Source organism: Micrasema longulum, unplaced genomic scaffold, assembly GCF_059751315.1.
Source record: "Micrasema longulum isolate JH-2025_06_02 unplaced genomic scaffold, ASM5975131v1 h1tg002421l, whole genome shotgun sequence".
NCBI classification, from domain to species: domain Eukaryota; kingdom Metazoa; phylum Arthropoda; class Insecta; order Trichoptera; family Brachycentridae; genus Micrasema; species Micrasema longulum.
The window spans coordinates 55535-69420 of record NW_028279568.1 but is presented as its reverse complement, the minus strand read 5'-3'; the positions used below and the strand labels follow the sequence as shown (position 1 = coordinate 69420).

Here is a 13886-nt window from a genome sequence, read left to right as displayed (position 1 = left end):
ATAAGTCAATGTAACATAAATCCGTTCATCGAAAAAGCACCAAGGGACAAGGGACGCCGTACTGGTGGGCCATCAATAACGATATTTCGGATGTATTCAGCGGAGCTTATGGAGCAGTGCTGACTTGAGAAAAGGTGATATTGTTGGTCGGCGACATGATATCCCGTGGATGTTTAGTAAGTGATGTCTTATTATTATTTTCTTTCTTTTCTCTTTTTACTAATTAATTATTATTTTACCTAATGTAATAGGTACTTTACATTAGATAAAATGGTTACATAACTTTTTTAATCAAAGAAAAAAAAACATTTCTCACTAAGTGACTTTAGTAGGTACTTTGTGACTTCAATTCAAATTCCTTACTGTGGTATTATGTATCAGCAAAATGCACTAAGTCATGTCAATTCACTTTATTTTGAAAAAACTGTTCTCAAAGTTCAGTTATAATGTATCAAACTGTTGAATAAAATGTAGTATATAAATCAATTTATTATTTTTTTAAGTTGGCTTTGTAAGGTTTAGCATAAAAAAAGTTATTTCGTTACAAACTTTGAACTTTAATTATCTCAGAAGCAGTAATTTTGATTTAGTGCTTTTTCGCAGAATACCCACGATTATCCCTGTAAATATCTGGACTTTCATATCCCTTTTCCAAAATGTTTTCCCTCTCTGTTGTAATAAATGTATATTCTACTCTCAAAATTCTCAGTGTATTTTTTAATATTCTTAGCGTGAGTTAAAACGTTACCCATTTTTTATAATGTCCTTTGTTCATTCCACTGAATGTTTTACTTGATGTGAGTATTGTAGACTTAAATAAATAATTCATTGGTATAAATAAAGAGCATAAAAAACATAACCAATTAAAATCATATGTATAATCAATAATAAGGAAAAAATGAAGACAGGAAACCACTAAATAATAGCATTCAAGACGCAAACGCATTTTTCAATCAAATCAATATCATTGTGACTGATAAATATTATTTCGTCAGAGATTTGTATTTTTTAAAAAGGAATATGTAAAATTGTAATTTTTTTAATATTCAGATTTTACTATTCTTTAAGATCTCAGCGTACAAGAAAGCGCTCGATTAAATAGGATAAACAAAAATAAACAAGTATTGACTGAGAAAAGAATAAAGAACCATTCATTTGCCGGTTTAAGTGATTACATTACACGATGTGTAACATTCACCATACTGCCAAGTTTCTTAAATTATTCACTTAATTTATTTATTTTTATGAATGAATAAATAAATATATAGAATAATTTAAGAAACTTGGATGTACGATGAATGTTACACATTGTGTAATGTAATCACTAATGACTGGAAGTTTAAATTGGGGTATTTTTGCTGTTTGTATACGTTTCGATTGCGTTACAGCTTTCATCATTAGGGTTGATGTAATTTGTGGGGTTGTATGTGACCTTGCATAGACAGGATTTGTACCGTGTCTCAGTCGTCGTAACAGACCAAAATATCCACAGAAAAAACATAAACCCCGGTGATGGACAATAAACAATGAATGTTGGACTAGGTTAAAGAAAATATCGAAGGAGGAATAAAAAAATATAATAAACTGCTTAGATGGGAACGTGTTCCATTAGATTGTAAAGCATGTTCCCTAGAGCAGACATAAATGTTTACGCCTATATGAGAGCATGCTCTTAATGTAATTGAATTAATTTATAGTTATACTTATATTTCGCTCTCTTACCAGAATCGACGACGTGTTGCCACGAAGGGAATCTCCTCTTGACTCGAAGGGACACCCTCTGGAGCGTGATGACGTAAGCCAGGATGGCGTACCTGACAATATTTCTCCTCATCAGGCGGCCTGTCTCGTCCTGCAACATCACTGACAATTAGTCGCCGGATGTGCTCCAACAACAGGCACAAAACATCTATTTACAATTATATTATATAAAGCGGTAGTGTTGTATTTAATATAAAAATATTGTTGCATTTCATTGTAATTTAGGGGAGACCAGGGAGGGTTCGGACACGGGGAGTAAATGGACAACTTTAAATTTTGCGCCAAGTGTGTATTACAATTTCATTTCTCTTCGAAAATATTGTCCAATACGCAAACGGTACGACATCAGTTACGGTACGCATTCTTGCTTTTTTACTTACGTGATTAAATATTTCATTGTTTTTGTAAAAAATCTTCGTTCTATTTTGAATCCCAAAGCATCCTAAAGTTTATTTATACATTGGAGTATTTATTTAAAAGGTTAGTTCCCATAATGGTTATGTTTTTATTGAGTAAAAATATTTTCGCAATGATGGGGGACCCTTGGGATAGGTAGTCCTAAGTATCCCCCGTAAGTGGCGGCCTCCGTGGTGTAGTGGTCAAGACGCTTGACTCACACACGGAAGGTTCCGGGTTCGATTCCCGGTGAGAACACGAAAATTAAAAATGTGATTTTTCTCAAGCCTGGGTGTTCTGTGATGCAATTCACCACTGTAATTAGGCCTTCTGGCCTGTTGTGGTGCAAAAAAAAAATTAATGAAAAAGTTCCCTTTCACATATTATTGTGTATTTATAAAGTACAGTGGTGCCTCGCATAACGAACGCCTCGCACAGCGAACGCTGCACACAACGAACTTCCTTTTCGTTCATTTCACGATTCATACAACGAACTTCGCTTCACACAACGAACTTCGCTTCACACAACGAAGTCGCCCACTTCACACGATCACTGCCGATTTATTGCATCCTTCCGCGCAGGCAGTCGTTAGTCACTGAGCAGTACGCTTAACTTACGCACGTGTCGCAGCAATCGTTGAAGAGGATGTAGAGGAGCTTATTGAGGAACACAAAGAAGAGCTGACAACTGAAGAGCTCCAAACACTTCTGGCCCAACAACAGGACAATGCTCAAAGGGAAGCGTCATCTGATAACGAGGAGCAACAATCAAACAATCAACCAATTCCAACTGCTGACATCAAGAACATCCTGGTCAAATGGAAAGAAGTTCAGGAGTTTACCAATGCCCACTATCCGGATTCCGCTGAAGCAAACAGGATCAACGACCTGTACTCCGATACTCTTGTCCGTTATTTCCGGCAGATGTTGAAGAAAAGAGAGAAACAAACGACTTTGGACAGGTTTTTCACTGCACCATCGGCCAAAAAGCGGAAAATGGATGAAGATGTGCAAGATTCGATTATTTCTTAAAATTAAAAAATGTGTGTTTTTTTCATTATGTTTTTAGATGTATCTAAATAAAAATAATAACAAAAAATTTATCTTTTTTTTATGTCATCTTACCATATTTTATGCTACAGAACGAATTATTTTTTTTAACATGTATTGTTATGGGAAAACGCGTTTCACATAACGAACTTTTCGCATAACGAACTTGCTCCTGGAACGAATTAAGTTCGTTGTGTGAGGCACCACTGTAATTTGTTTCAGGGGATAGTGTTACGTAGACACAAAAGGGTGATAGACCAACCATTTACTGCAGAGGCAACAAAATAGACTGTGATGACCTTCCAAAATTAAAGTATTTGTGTAAATCAAAAGAAAATTAATTTTTCTTTTAAAAAAAAAATACAGAAAGAATAATGAGTCACTCGGAATAATGCTATTAAAACCACATAAAATTTACATTTATAATATATTAAATATCTCGGCGGCCTCCGTTGGGTAATGGTTAAGACGCATGACTCACGCACGGTAACCTGCCTAGTTAGATTCCCGGTGAGGACTCAAAAATTAAATGTGATTTTTCTCAAACCAGAGTGCTGTAAATCAAAGTGCAAAAAAAATCTATCGTTCTACTGAACTTTATTGAAAGTCTACTAATTATTAAACATTTTTTCAATTTTTCCATAGAATATTTTTTACTATTTATTCGTCCACAAAATAAGCAATCCACCCATAAATTAATAAACCAAAAACTCACTTTTTTCTTTGTTCAGAGATCTGTTTATTTTTAATATTATAATTATTTTATTTTTTATGAAACGTTTTTAACGTAAGTATTAATTCTGATCTCACTCATTTAAAATAAATAATGAAAACTATTGCAAAGTAAACATGGATTAATACTAAAATAACCTAAAAATAGTTTACGTTTACAGTTAATAAACTAAAATTATGTCATTTCTTTTTATAATTTCATAGTTTTTATTTTATTGTGTGAAATATCACGTTTTTTACGTAAGTATTTATTTTGATATCACTCATTTAGAACAAATAATCAAAACATCCCTTGTTCAGCACTTAAAACGTCTACAAAACAATTAAGAACGCGTGTGTATTCTCTATACAAAACGACGCATGTCTTCTACTATCGCTGGCACGTTTAACATTGTACTGAACAACAAAATAACATAGGGTGTATTCATGAATTTAAAAAAAAATAAATAATTCATCAAAAGGCAGGTGAAAACACGAAACAGTACACCACGAGGTCGACTAACTTCTACTCAATTTCTTTTAGCAAAACTTTCACTCGCGAGTAGAAACTAATTTATTAAATGAAACCAAAAAGGAAAATAATAAATATGTGTCAACCCACCCTAACTTTACCGGATGAGTGAATTGGCGCGATAAGTGTAAAACGGGCCCGTGATGACAGACGCCATCAGTCATTTTTAGAATAATAATGTATAAGATATTAAAAGATAGTTATAATTTGGATTTCAATTCCAACGTTATAAGAAAACAATGTGTACATGTTACTAAAAAAGTGAAAAACAAATGTTTGCAACAATGATAAAATATTTTTTTTATTTACATATTATCGGCTTCTGTCCAAATGCTCCTCATACCTTATCTGGTCTCACGCCGTTGCATGGGAGACTCCGGAAAAAGACATAATTTGCTATTTATAAAATCTTCTAAGAGCAACTTTGGTTTTTATGCCCCAATGTCCAGAATGTGTAGATTAGTCAATTCATCACACGACTTGGAATTCTTTGGGATAGATCTTCCGGCTTTTCGTAGATCTCTTCGCGACTAAATAGTGTGGGATGAAGTTGGATTGGCATGGTTTAGCTCAAAGCTATTGGTCTTTCGTTTTTTTAAATATATTGTATACAATTATTGTTTTGCCCTTGATTGTCTTTGCTAAATAGTTTTATGTTCCTTTTGTTCAGTTTCTTGCATTTATGTTTCTTCATGTAACTGTTGTAATTGGCTTAGGCCGTATATATATAATAAATAAATAAATAAATAATTTCAAATAAAAAAAATGTCATTTGTAAAGTATAAATATTTAGAAACATCAGTTGATTTTTTTTGTAGAATATCTTTATTAAGAGACTGTCTTCTGATATTTTTTCAAGTTCAACCGAAAAAAAAAAAAAAAAAAATCCGAAAATCTCCGAACCTTCCTTGGTAATCTTTATAGTATCGATCGGGCTTAGGGTAAAGACTTCAAACCCAATACCAGAATAAGCAGTCTCATAATTTCAAACGTATTTTTGACCGACTGCGTAGATGTTCTCCAGAACACTTTTCGGATTAAATCCTTTTGCCACAATATTTATAGGACCCAATAAATTGCCTAAAAACACATTAAAATAATATTTAACAGTAACTTAAATTTTTTGTCCTAAACAGTCAAATATTAATGGCCGATTTCACATCGGTCATACTAAGACGAAACGGTAAAATTAGGGGGATTGTATTTTATTTTTAAAGGTAAAATTCCTTCTGAAAAAAATCGAATAGAGATTGGTCGGTTTAATGGTATACTAGTTAGTGCTTTCGACAGTCAATAAAAATACAATAAATGTAACATAAAATAATACAGTAAACATCGATCCATCCTATTCGTGCCGTGTGAATTTTTACGATCATTTGAAATGGGCCATTAGGTCATGTCGCGAAGTTGCATTTCGCCCGGTTTGGAGATATTACGCAACTTCAGCAAGTTTTGTTTATTACCCTCCTAAACACCATATCGATGGTCTAGAAGACAAACGTGCCAAGTACAACATTTTAACTCCAAAAATGAGCACGTCGTACCATTTGCATTCAACAGATGTTTCATCTCTTCCCAAATCGTTGTTGCATATTCGTAATAAGTGACAAGAAAACAAAAACAAAAAAGCAGCTTGTCAAACTTTCAACTGCTCTCCTGAAAAATGACCAATTTTGAAATCAACACGTTTGTCTTCTAGACCATTGATACAAGAAGTTGTCTGACTAGAATCTTGTTTCGTACATTTCATAGATTTGTTACAAAAACTTTCATAATTAATAATTTGGAATTTTAGCAACACAGGGAAAAGCTTTTTAGAAAGAAATATGGAAGTCTAGTCTATTCTGCCTATGTTTAAACATTCTCCTTTCCTCCATCTATTGACTTTTGTGAAAAAAAAGAGCTGAACCCTTTATTAATGCAGGTGGATGTTTAAACATAGGCCGAATGGTGAATGTTACAGAGTGTGTAAAGTGGGTACTTAAATCAGCCATTGACAGGTCATAAATCTAGACTTGGAATGAAATCTAGCCTAGTATACAAACATTTAGACGTACTTAAATTATATTATTCATAATTAATTTAAAATGAAGATGATAGTAAGTTTGAAGATGTTTTTTAAATTGACTTAAATTTATTGTCTTATATTTCACTTAAAGATTCTTCTCATCGTTTCTTTGAATCCCTTAAAATATGTATGTGTATTTCCTTTTTTTTTTTTATGTTTTTACTATTTTATTTTATTTTTACATCTGAGCATGTTTTTCATTCTTCATTTTAATTCTTAACTTTTAATTACTCTTACAAATTTTCTTCATTTTTAATATTATTTTCATTTGTAAATACTCACTACAAACTACGAACTTTAAAATATCTTTTTTTTTACTTAAATTTTAATTTTTAAACAACTTCCATTTATGTTTATTTTTTCCTTCACTTTTTCATACTTTCATTAATAACCCAACATATAATTGCTTTATAATATGGAAACTTCACTGGTCCATTAGAGTTAAGTCTAACTGTGTAAAATATTAAACTTTGTAACTGTACTGTATTGTTCCTAAATAAAAGAAAATAAAATAAATAAAAATGTGGTTTAACATATCAAATTCCGTCAATTGATAATTTGTTACATGATACTGCTTTTGATTTGTCAGATTAAGGTCTTTGAAATATTTCAGAAAAGCAAAATATTTTCTAATCAATATTTGAAGGGAATGCAAAACCGCTACTGGACATAATCACTATTTATGAGAACATCCTCAAAATCAGTAGCCGAATGACTTTTTCTTTTGAGTTCAATGTGCACATTCAACTTTAAATGAATAGTCTTTTCGCTACTTGTTATACCACGCATAAGTTGCACATTGAACTGAAAAGAAGTAGTCTTTTTGTTACTAGCTCAGTTGGTCTACCCAAAAACAGTGATAATGCACAGTGGCGGTTTTGCATTTAACCCTCTTATTTCATGTCAAATTGCCTGGATAAAACACGATCATCGTGCATGATGGATTAACGTCGGCTCGCTACACAACAGTAGCGAGCTGTGATTTTTAAAATTAGTAATGAATTTGTACCTACATAATATGTTAGTAATAAATGACCATTTATTCTGCGGTCCTGTGAAAATTAGCTCAAACAACAATTATTATCAACCACGCAATAAAAGTAGCTTTTTTATATACTATTTTAAAATATTACTTGTGCAAAAGTTTATGAACAAGTACCACAATGATATTCAGCCGTAACTGTCAACACTGAGCACTGGCCGATTCCTTTTAAATTGAATAATGCCAAAAATGGCCACTGCGAACGCCACATGTCCTATGTGATATATAAGGCGGCAGACGGGCGTCGTGGCGCAGTTGGTTAGACGTCTAACTGTGAAAGATTTTTTCTCAATTGGTCTGGGTGTTGTGGTGTATTTTTCACTACCTCCTTCCATATCCCCTCTATCCCACCTGCTGACAAGCCTCAAAATAGAGACTTAGCTTTCCTTTAAAAATATGTATAGATATATATATATATATATGTTAATGGTATCTCAACAAAGAAAAAAAAAATGTTTGAAATAGGAGTACTAGTTTACAAATAGAGAATCTTTAAATAATAATTGTAATCTGCAAGCTTGTTTTAGTACTAAAAAAGCGACTTGGGTTAAAGACGCAAAATATAGTGTACTTTTTTGTATGGAGAAATAAACTGCGGTAATAGGCTAGTTTCATCGTTCACTGAGAACGGGCTGGGCGCTGGGCGCACTTAGATTTATATTTTTTTGTAGGAAAACATAAACGGTGATAATGATTTATAATTAATAATAATTATTTTATTTATTTTTGCATAAACGTATTCACTATTAAACATTATTATCAAAAGTCAAATATAATGGTAAGCTGAGCATAATCGCATATTTTGACGATTCGCCCCTGCTACACAACTATTATTACTCATCCGCTGTTTCATTTCTTGAACGATTTTTAATCACACGTAAAACATAAGTTCCAGTGATTGTTGGTGTACTTTTTATTACGAATTGCGCACGACTTCAAGGATATTAGGAGTGATAAGGTATACGGTATACTAAATCATATGAGAGGCTCACAGTCCAAGTAGCTTACATATTAAAATTTGTTGATACAACCGCAAATTGGTTTGTGGTCCCGTGGCTAGTGTTGCGGGCTCACGGATCAGAGGTCCGAGGTTCGAACCTCACTCTACCTCAACTTGATATCCATTTTCTAATAGTGAGTTATTTTCAAAATATAAATACTTTTGTAATTAATAAGAACGCAAGTATTTCTATTTTATAAAAAAAAAATATAGAATAATTTCAATGATCTTGTGCTTCTAAAAATTAAAGTTTTCAATTAATTACTTGTTTTACGGTACGATTTATTAAATTTACGTTATTTCTAAAAAGGGTTATATAAACCAAATGCACGTAACACATAGCTATGAGACCACTAAAATTTTTTTAGGAGCATTATTAGCTAAAAATAGAGTTGTTCATAAAAAACAAAAGAATTTTATTTGAATCAATAAATTACAGGAGAGTATTTTGTTAATAAACTTCATAATCATTCCCTTTCCGCACCTAATGGTGCATATAACACTGCGTTGGTACACCAATTGCAGCATATCTTGATTTTTTTTTGTTACATGAAGGTAAAATGATCAGTCTTACACTTCAGGTACCAGTCCAGGGACTATGAAATATTCTTTTGTAAAAACACTCTTTCCCATAAATATTTTATGTCAACCATGTCGGGAATCGAACCCGCGACATCTTGCATGGTAGGCAAACACTCTGTGCATTACGCCACGGGGCTGACCATAAATTTTATTATGTTTTTCCACAACGACGATTTAATGAATAAAATTATATCTTTTGGGATTTTGAAATTTGTTTTCAAGAAATTTTTTGTTATTTTTTTTTTTCTGTTTATTTTTATTTGTTACATTTATTGTACAAAATAAATAAGTCGAAAAAACTATAAATAAATGTACTTATATTTCAACGGGACCAATATTTCAACTGAGACGCAAGAAACAACTTTGAAAGGTATCTATAATTATTGGGGAACATGGAGATCTAGGTATTCAAAGGGCTTATGACCTGTCATTGACCTTTGTGTACCATTTACAAATAAATTAAGTAAATGATGTGTGTAAATTATAAATTGATCTATTTACGTCTTTACCTTTTACTTCTCACTTTATTATTAAAAATTTTACTGTAAATTTGTTTTATATTAATGATGTAATAACTTATATTTATATATAAGTTATTAATTTAAAAAATACTTTGTGTTTTATATTACTTTTTATTGTTGACTGAAAATGCTTTTATTTGAATGAAATAGATTAATTAAAAGTATAAAAAAATAAATACTTTTTATTTTAATTTACTAGTTATGGGTACTTTTTGCCTTTAACATCAATTACAAATCTACGATCTACGACGAATCTAATTGATTCACTGTTGCTTACAATTGTACAATCAAAATAATATGAATTGTTTTAAAAACATTATTAAACTACGCAGAATCATTTAGAAAAACATGTTTTATATTTTCACTTCATCAATTGTTATAACATTAAAAAATATTTATATACAATACACGTGGACATTGGCGGGCTTATAGCAACAAGAAATATCTTCTTAATAACCTAAAACAAACTGATGTTGGTTAAGTTTTGTACAATTATTTTCTTACAGCTGTTTCATAGTGGACGTAAGCCCTCCATTTAATTTTCCAAACTCAAAGTGAAAGGTGAAATCAGTAGTGAAAAATGATGTTTTTTTTAGTATGAGAGAAACCTAGCTCTTTTAAATGGTTTTCGGATATGTGTAAGGAGTGCTTTCACTGTTTAACAGTGGACAGATAGCCGATAGTGGTGGTGCATATGAAAATGTTAAAAATACACCCTAATAATAATTGTTATGACGATTGCGATGGATCTGAGTTCAGATAAGGAGTTTAGAACTGCTCAGGAAGAGAATTAAAAAAAAAAATGACATGATGAAAAAAGATGCATACAAAGGACAAATACAGCCCTTTTTTAATTATCGTTCCTTATAAACGAAGTGTGTTAGGTGCTTAGATTCGTGCGCTATCAACAGAGTCAAGAAAAGAGTATTGCGTTTGTTTTGACATATAGAGCGAATGGACAGCGAAAGGATGACTAAAAGGGTTTACGATGCGAATGTTGATGGATGCAAAAGGAGAAGACCAAGGAAGACATGGCCTGACCAAATACAACAAATACTTGAAGATGGACATGTTTAGTCGGAATAATCGGCGTGCGTGCATATTTTTGTTATTTTTTATTTAATATTTTTTTTTTGCAATATACATAAGAGGTAAAATAGAGCATTAAAAATAAAAGAATAATAACATTGCAATGAAATACATACGAACAGTAAGAATAGTAAACAAAATATCCCACAAAGGCATGGCCGGTTCGTATACAAGAAATGTTTATGATTTTTTTGCTCATATAATAAATAGACGGGTATAATATTTTTGTATAATATAAGAAAGAGAAAATAGTATATTCTGTAAAAGATTAGGAGGTACATTTTTTATTTTAGTTATTAAAAAAGGAAATAAAAAATAATTAAAAAACATAAAAATATTCCTTATGATATTAAAGGGCAAAAAAATATATTATGGAAAAAAAAAAAATATTTTTAGTTTGAATCCAGGAAAGTGCGTGTTTTTTAAAAACAAGAAAATTTTTAAGTTTTGGTTTGGCGAAATATTATCGAGAAAAAAAGAATAAAAAAAATTAGAGCCTATAAAATATGCATGTCTCTGTGCTAGCCTCGTTTTACGATGATGTATGTTTTATGTATGAATGTAAAGGAACCGAGGTCTGAACGAAGAGATAGAGTGATATGGCGTTGTATCCTCTCTGCCTACCCATACGGGGAAACGGCGTGAAGGTTTTTGTTTTGTTTTGTTTGTTATTAATATTAATATTGAAAAAAAAAATATTTAAGGTTTGTTTTCGACCCAACGAAATTAAGTTTCAACAAGTTATGGTTATCACTAGAGCCCGCCCAGGGCACTGCACATTGAATAAACATCTTGCTAGAATGAACCTTTTTAAAACTTCTAGATGTGAGTTTTGTAAATCTTGGTTTTACAGGTGGTTTTAAACTACAATAATTCACTGCTCTTGGACTGGACCTGAGGCGCTTAGACTCAACCCTACGTACAAGTTATACATGATCAAGATAAGTTGCATTTTGTGAACCTATGGAGTACCCTATGCATCAGCCGGTGTGTATATGGGTGTAGTAATAAAGATGATATGAGGTGGAGCTCTCCTTGACAAGGGAACGTTGAAGTATAGATAGGTATCACTTTGACCTAATTAATTAGCTTATTCGGTGTCCAGGCGGATGAAGAATACAGTTCGGTGTGTGAAATAGAACCAGAACTCTTGACAAGTGTTTTCAAATAGATGGCTGCCCTCAAGTGAAAATCCTGAATAGGGAAATCGATAGGAGATAAGTCCGTCTCACTCTTATCATTCCATTCCATTCATGAGGCCCCGGGTTCGATTGGCGTGTAGACATGAAATAATGATTTGAAAGGTTTTTTAAACTGGAATATTTAATTGTTTCTGGACTCGCACATGGAGCGCAGGACTTATAAAACTGAAATAAAGCGTTTTTGTGAAAAGAGTGAATAATCAAACTTACACAACAGTTGGATATTTTTGAATTTAACAAATGAAACGATAAATATATTAGTTTTTTTTATATTACGAACAAGAATTTTATTAATATGTTTCTTTTTTAGGTGAAACCGTGTGTGTTGAATTTGTTCCGATGTTTCGGCTACCATTGCAGGATCCTTGACAAGGGGAATGTTGAAGTATGCAAAGGTATTAGTTTGATCAGATTAAGAGAATATGCGGTGACAGACAATATTGATAAATAGGAACATTGTGTTTCTGTCACTCTTACGCAAATGCCTCCACGATACTGTGTGAAAAAGACGATTTCACATCGGGCTGATTATGCCTAAAGAAAATCAACCGAATCGACGTTTCGCTGTCCCGTTTTCCGCTCCTCGAAACTGAACCGATTTTGTTTTTTTATCAGAATATCATTTTCTGTGTCGGCCCTTTTTTTGTTGCAAAAAAAGTTGTATTTGCAACATTTGACAGCGAATAAAACTGGGTTCTTTTAAAAGCATTTGAAAGGTTTTAGTTTTCATAAAAAACAATTTATCAAAATAACAAAACAAAAGAAACACGTCAAAGGTATGTAAATCACTGCTCTAGTCCCATAATTCATGGAGAAAATACGGGTATACGTTTGTATGAAGAAAAGCGATACGGGATTTCCTTTCAACGCGTTACCAGTGACACGTTGACACTCTCGATGGCCACTCCTAGAGACGTAGCGACGCAGACGGAGTAGTCAGTCTGCTCGTGCAGATATTGGCCCTAGAAGATCAGCTGATCGAATGCAGTCCACCTTCATCTGTCTGCCCCAGTTTCTAGCTTAGATGCAGCGACTGACTTTAGCTAAAGTTGTATAACTGGTTCTAGAAAAGGTTGTATCGCTTCCTGCACATAACTACAACGTCCTGTTTCTGTCTGTAGAAAAATCACTAATTAGCATCACAGAAATAAGATAATACACTAGAACCTTTTAAAATACAACATTAGATTATGCATGTTACTTGCATAAAAATCGATTTGGGATTTTCAAAAAACACTGAATTATTTTCTATTTATTGTGTCTTGTTTTTTTTAATAAATATAAAAAATACATCATAATACTTTAAAAAATCGTAACAAACATTATTCACTACAAATATTACAAATATATTGTACGCCAAATAAGGAAAGGAGCGATGTAGATCATTTCAAAAGCGAATAATTATATTTCTATGACGCATTGTCAAATTAATGTCCGAAAATGAATTTTATTAAATTTTTGGATCGTTTTATTTTGAAGCCGTTACTATTTTATTCGACTTTATTTACGATTTTACTAAATAAACCAAACTCATCGATTATATTTTTTTATTTGAAAATTTATTTATTAACCCTAACGGATTATTACATTCATTTTACGAAAATAATATATACATTTTTATTCATACTCTGTTCAAAATAATATTTTTTACATCTTTTGATAAGTTTGTCCTAGTCTTTTATATTCATCATCATTCCCTTTCCACACCTAATGCACTGCATTGGTACACCAATCGCAGTGTATCTTGATAATTTTTGTTACATGAAGGTAAGATGATCAGTCTTACGCTTCAGGTACCAGTCCAGGGACTATGAAATATTCCAGTGTGAAAACGCCCCTTTTAATAAATGTTTCATATCAACCATGTCGGGAAAAGAACCCCAGACCTCTTGCATGGCAGGCTAACGCGCTGACCATCACACCGCAAGGCCG

At 32.3% G+C, this 13886-nt stretch overlaps 1 protein-coding gene across 1 annotated transcript in view; it reads right to left on the bottom strand.

Annotated features, from left to right (window-relative positions):
* The window catches only part of Best2 (bestrophin 2), a gene marked incomplete at its 5' end in the record, with an annotated part of 116978 nt that overhangs the window by 53963 nt on the left and 49129 nt on the right, over positions 1-13886 (bottom strand). The window contains 1 exon segment of the mRNA XM_088240319.1: positions 1723-1852. Within this exon segment, the coding sequence (XP_088096445.1) occupies positions 1723-1852 (130 nt within the window).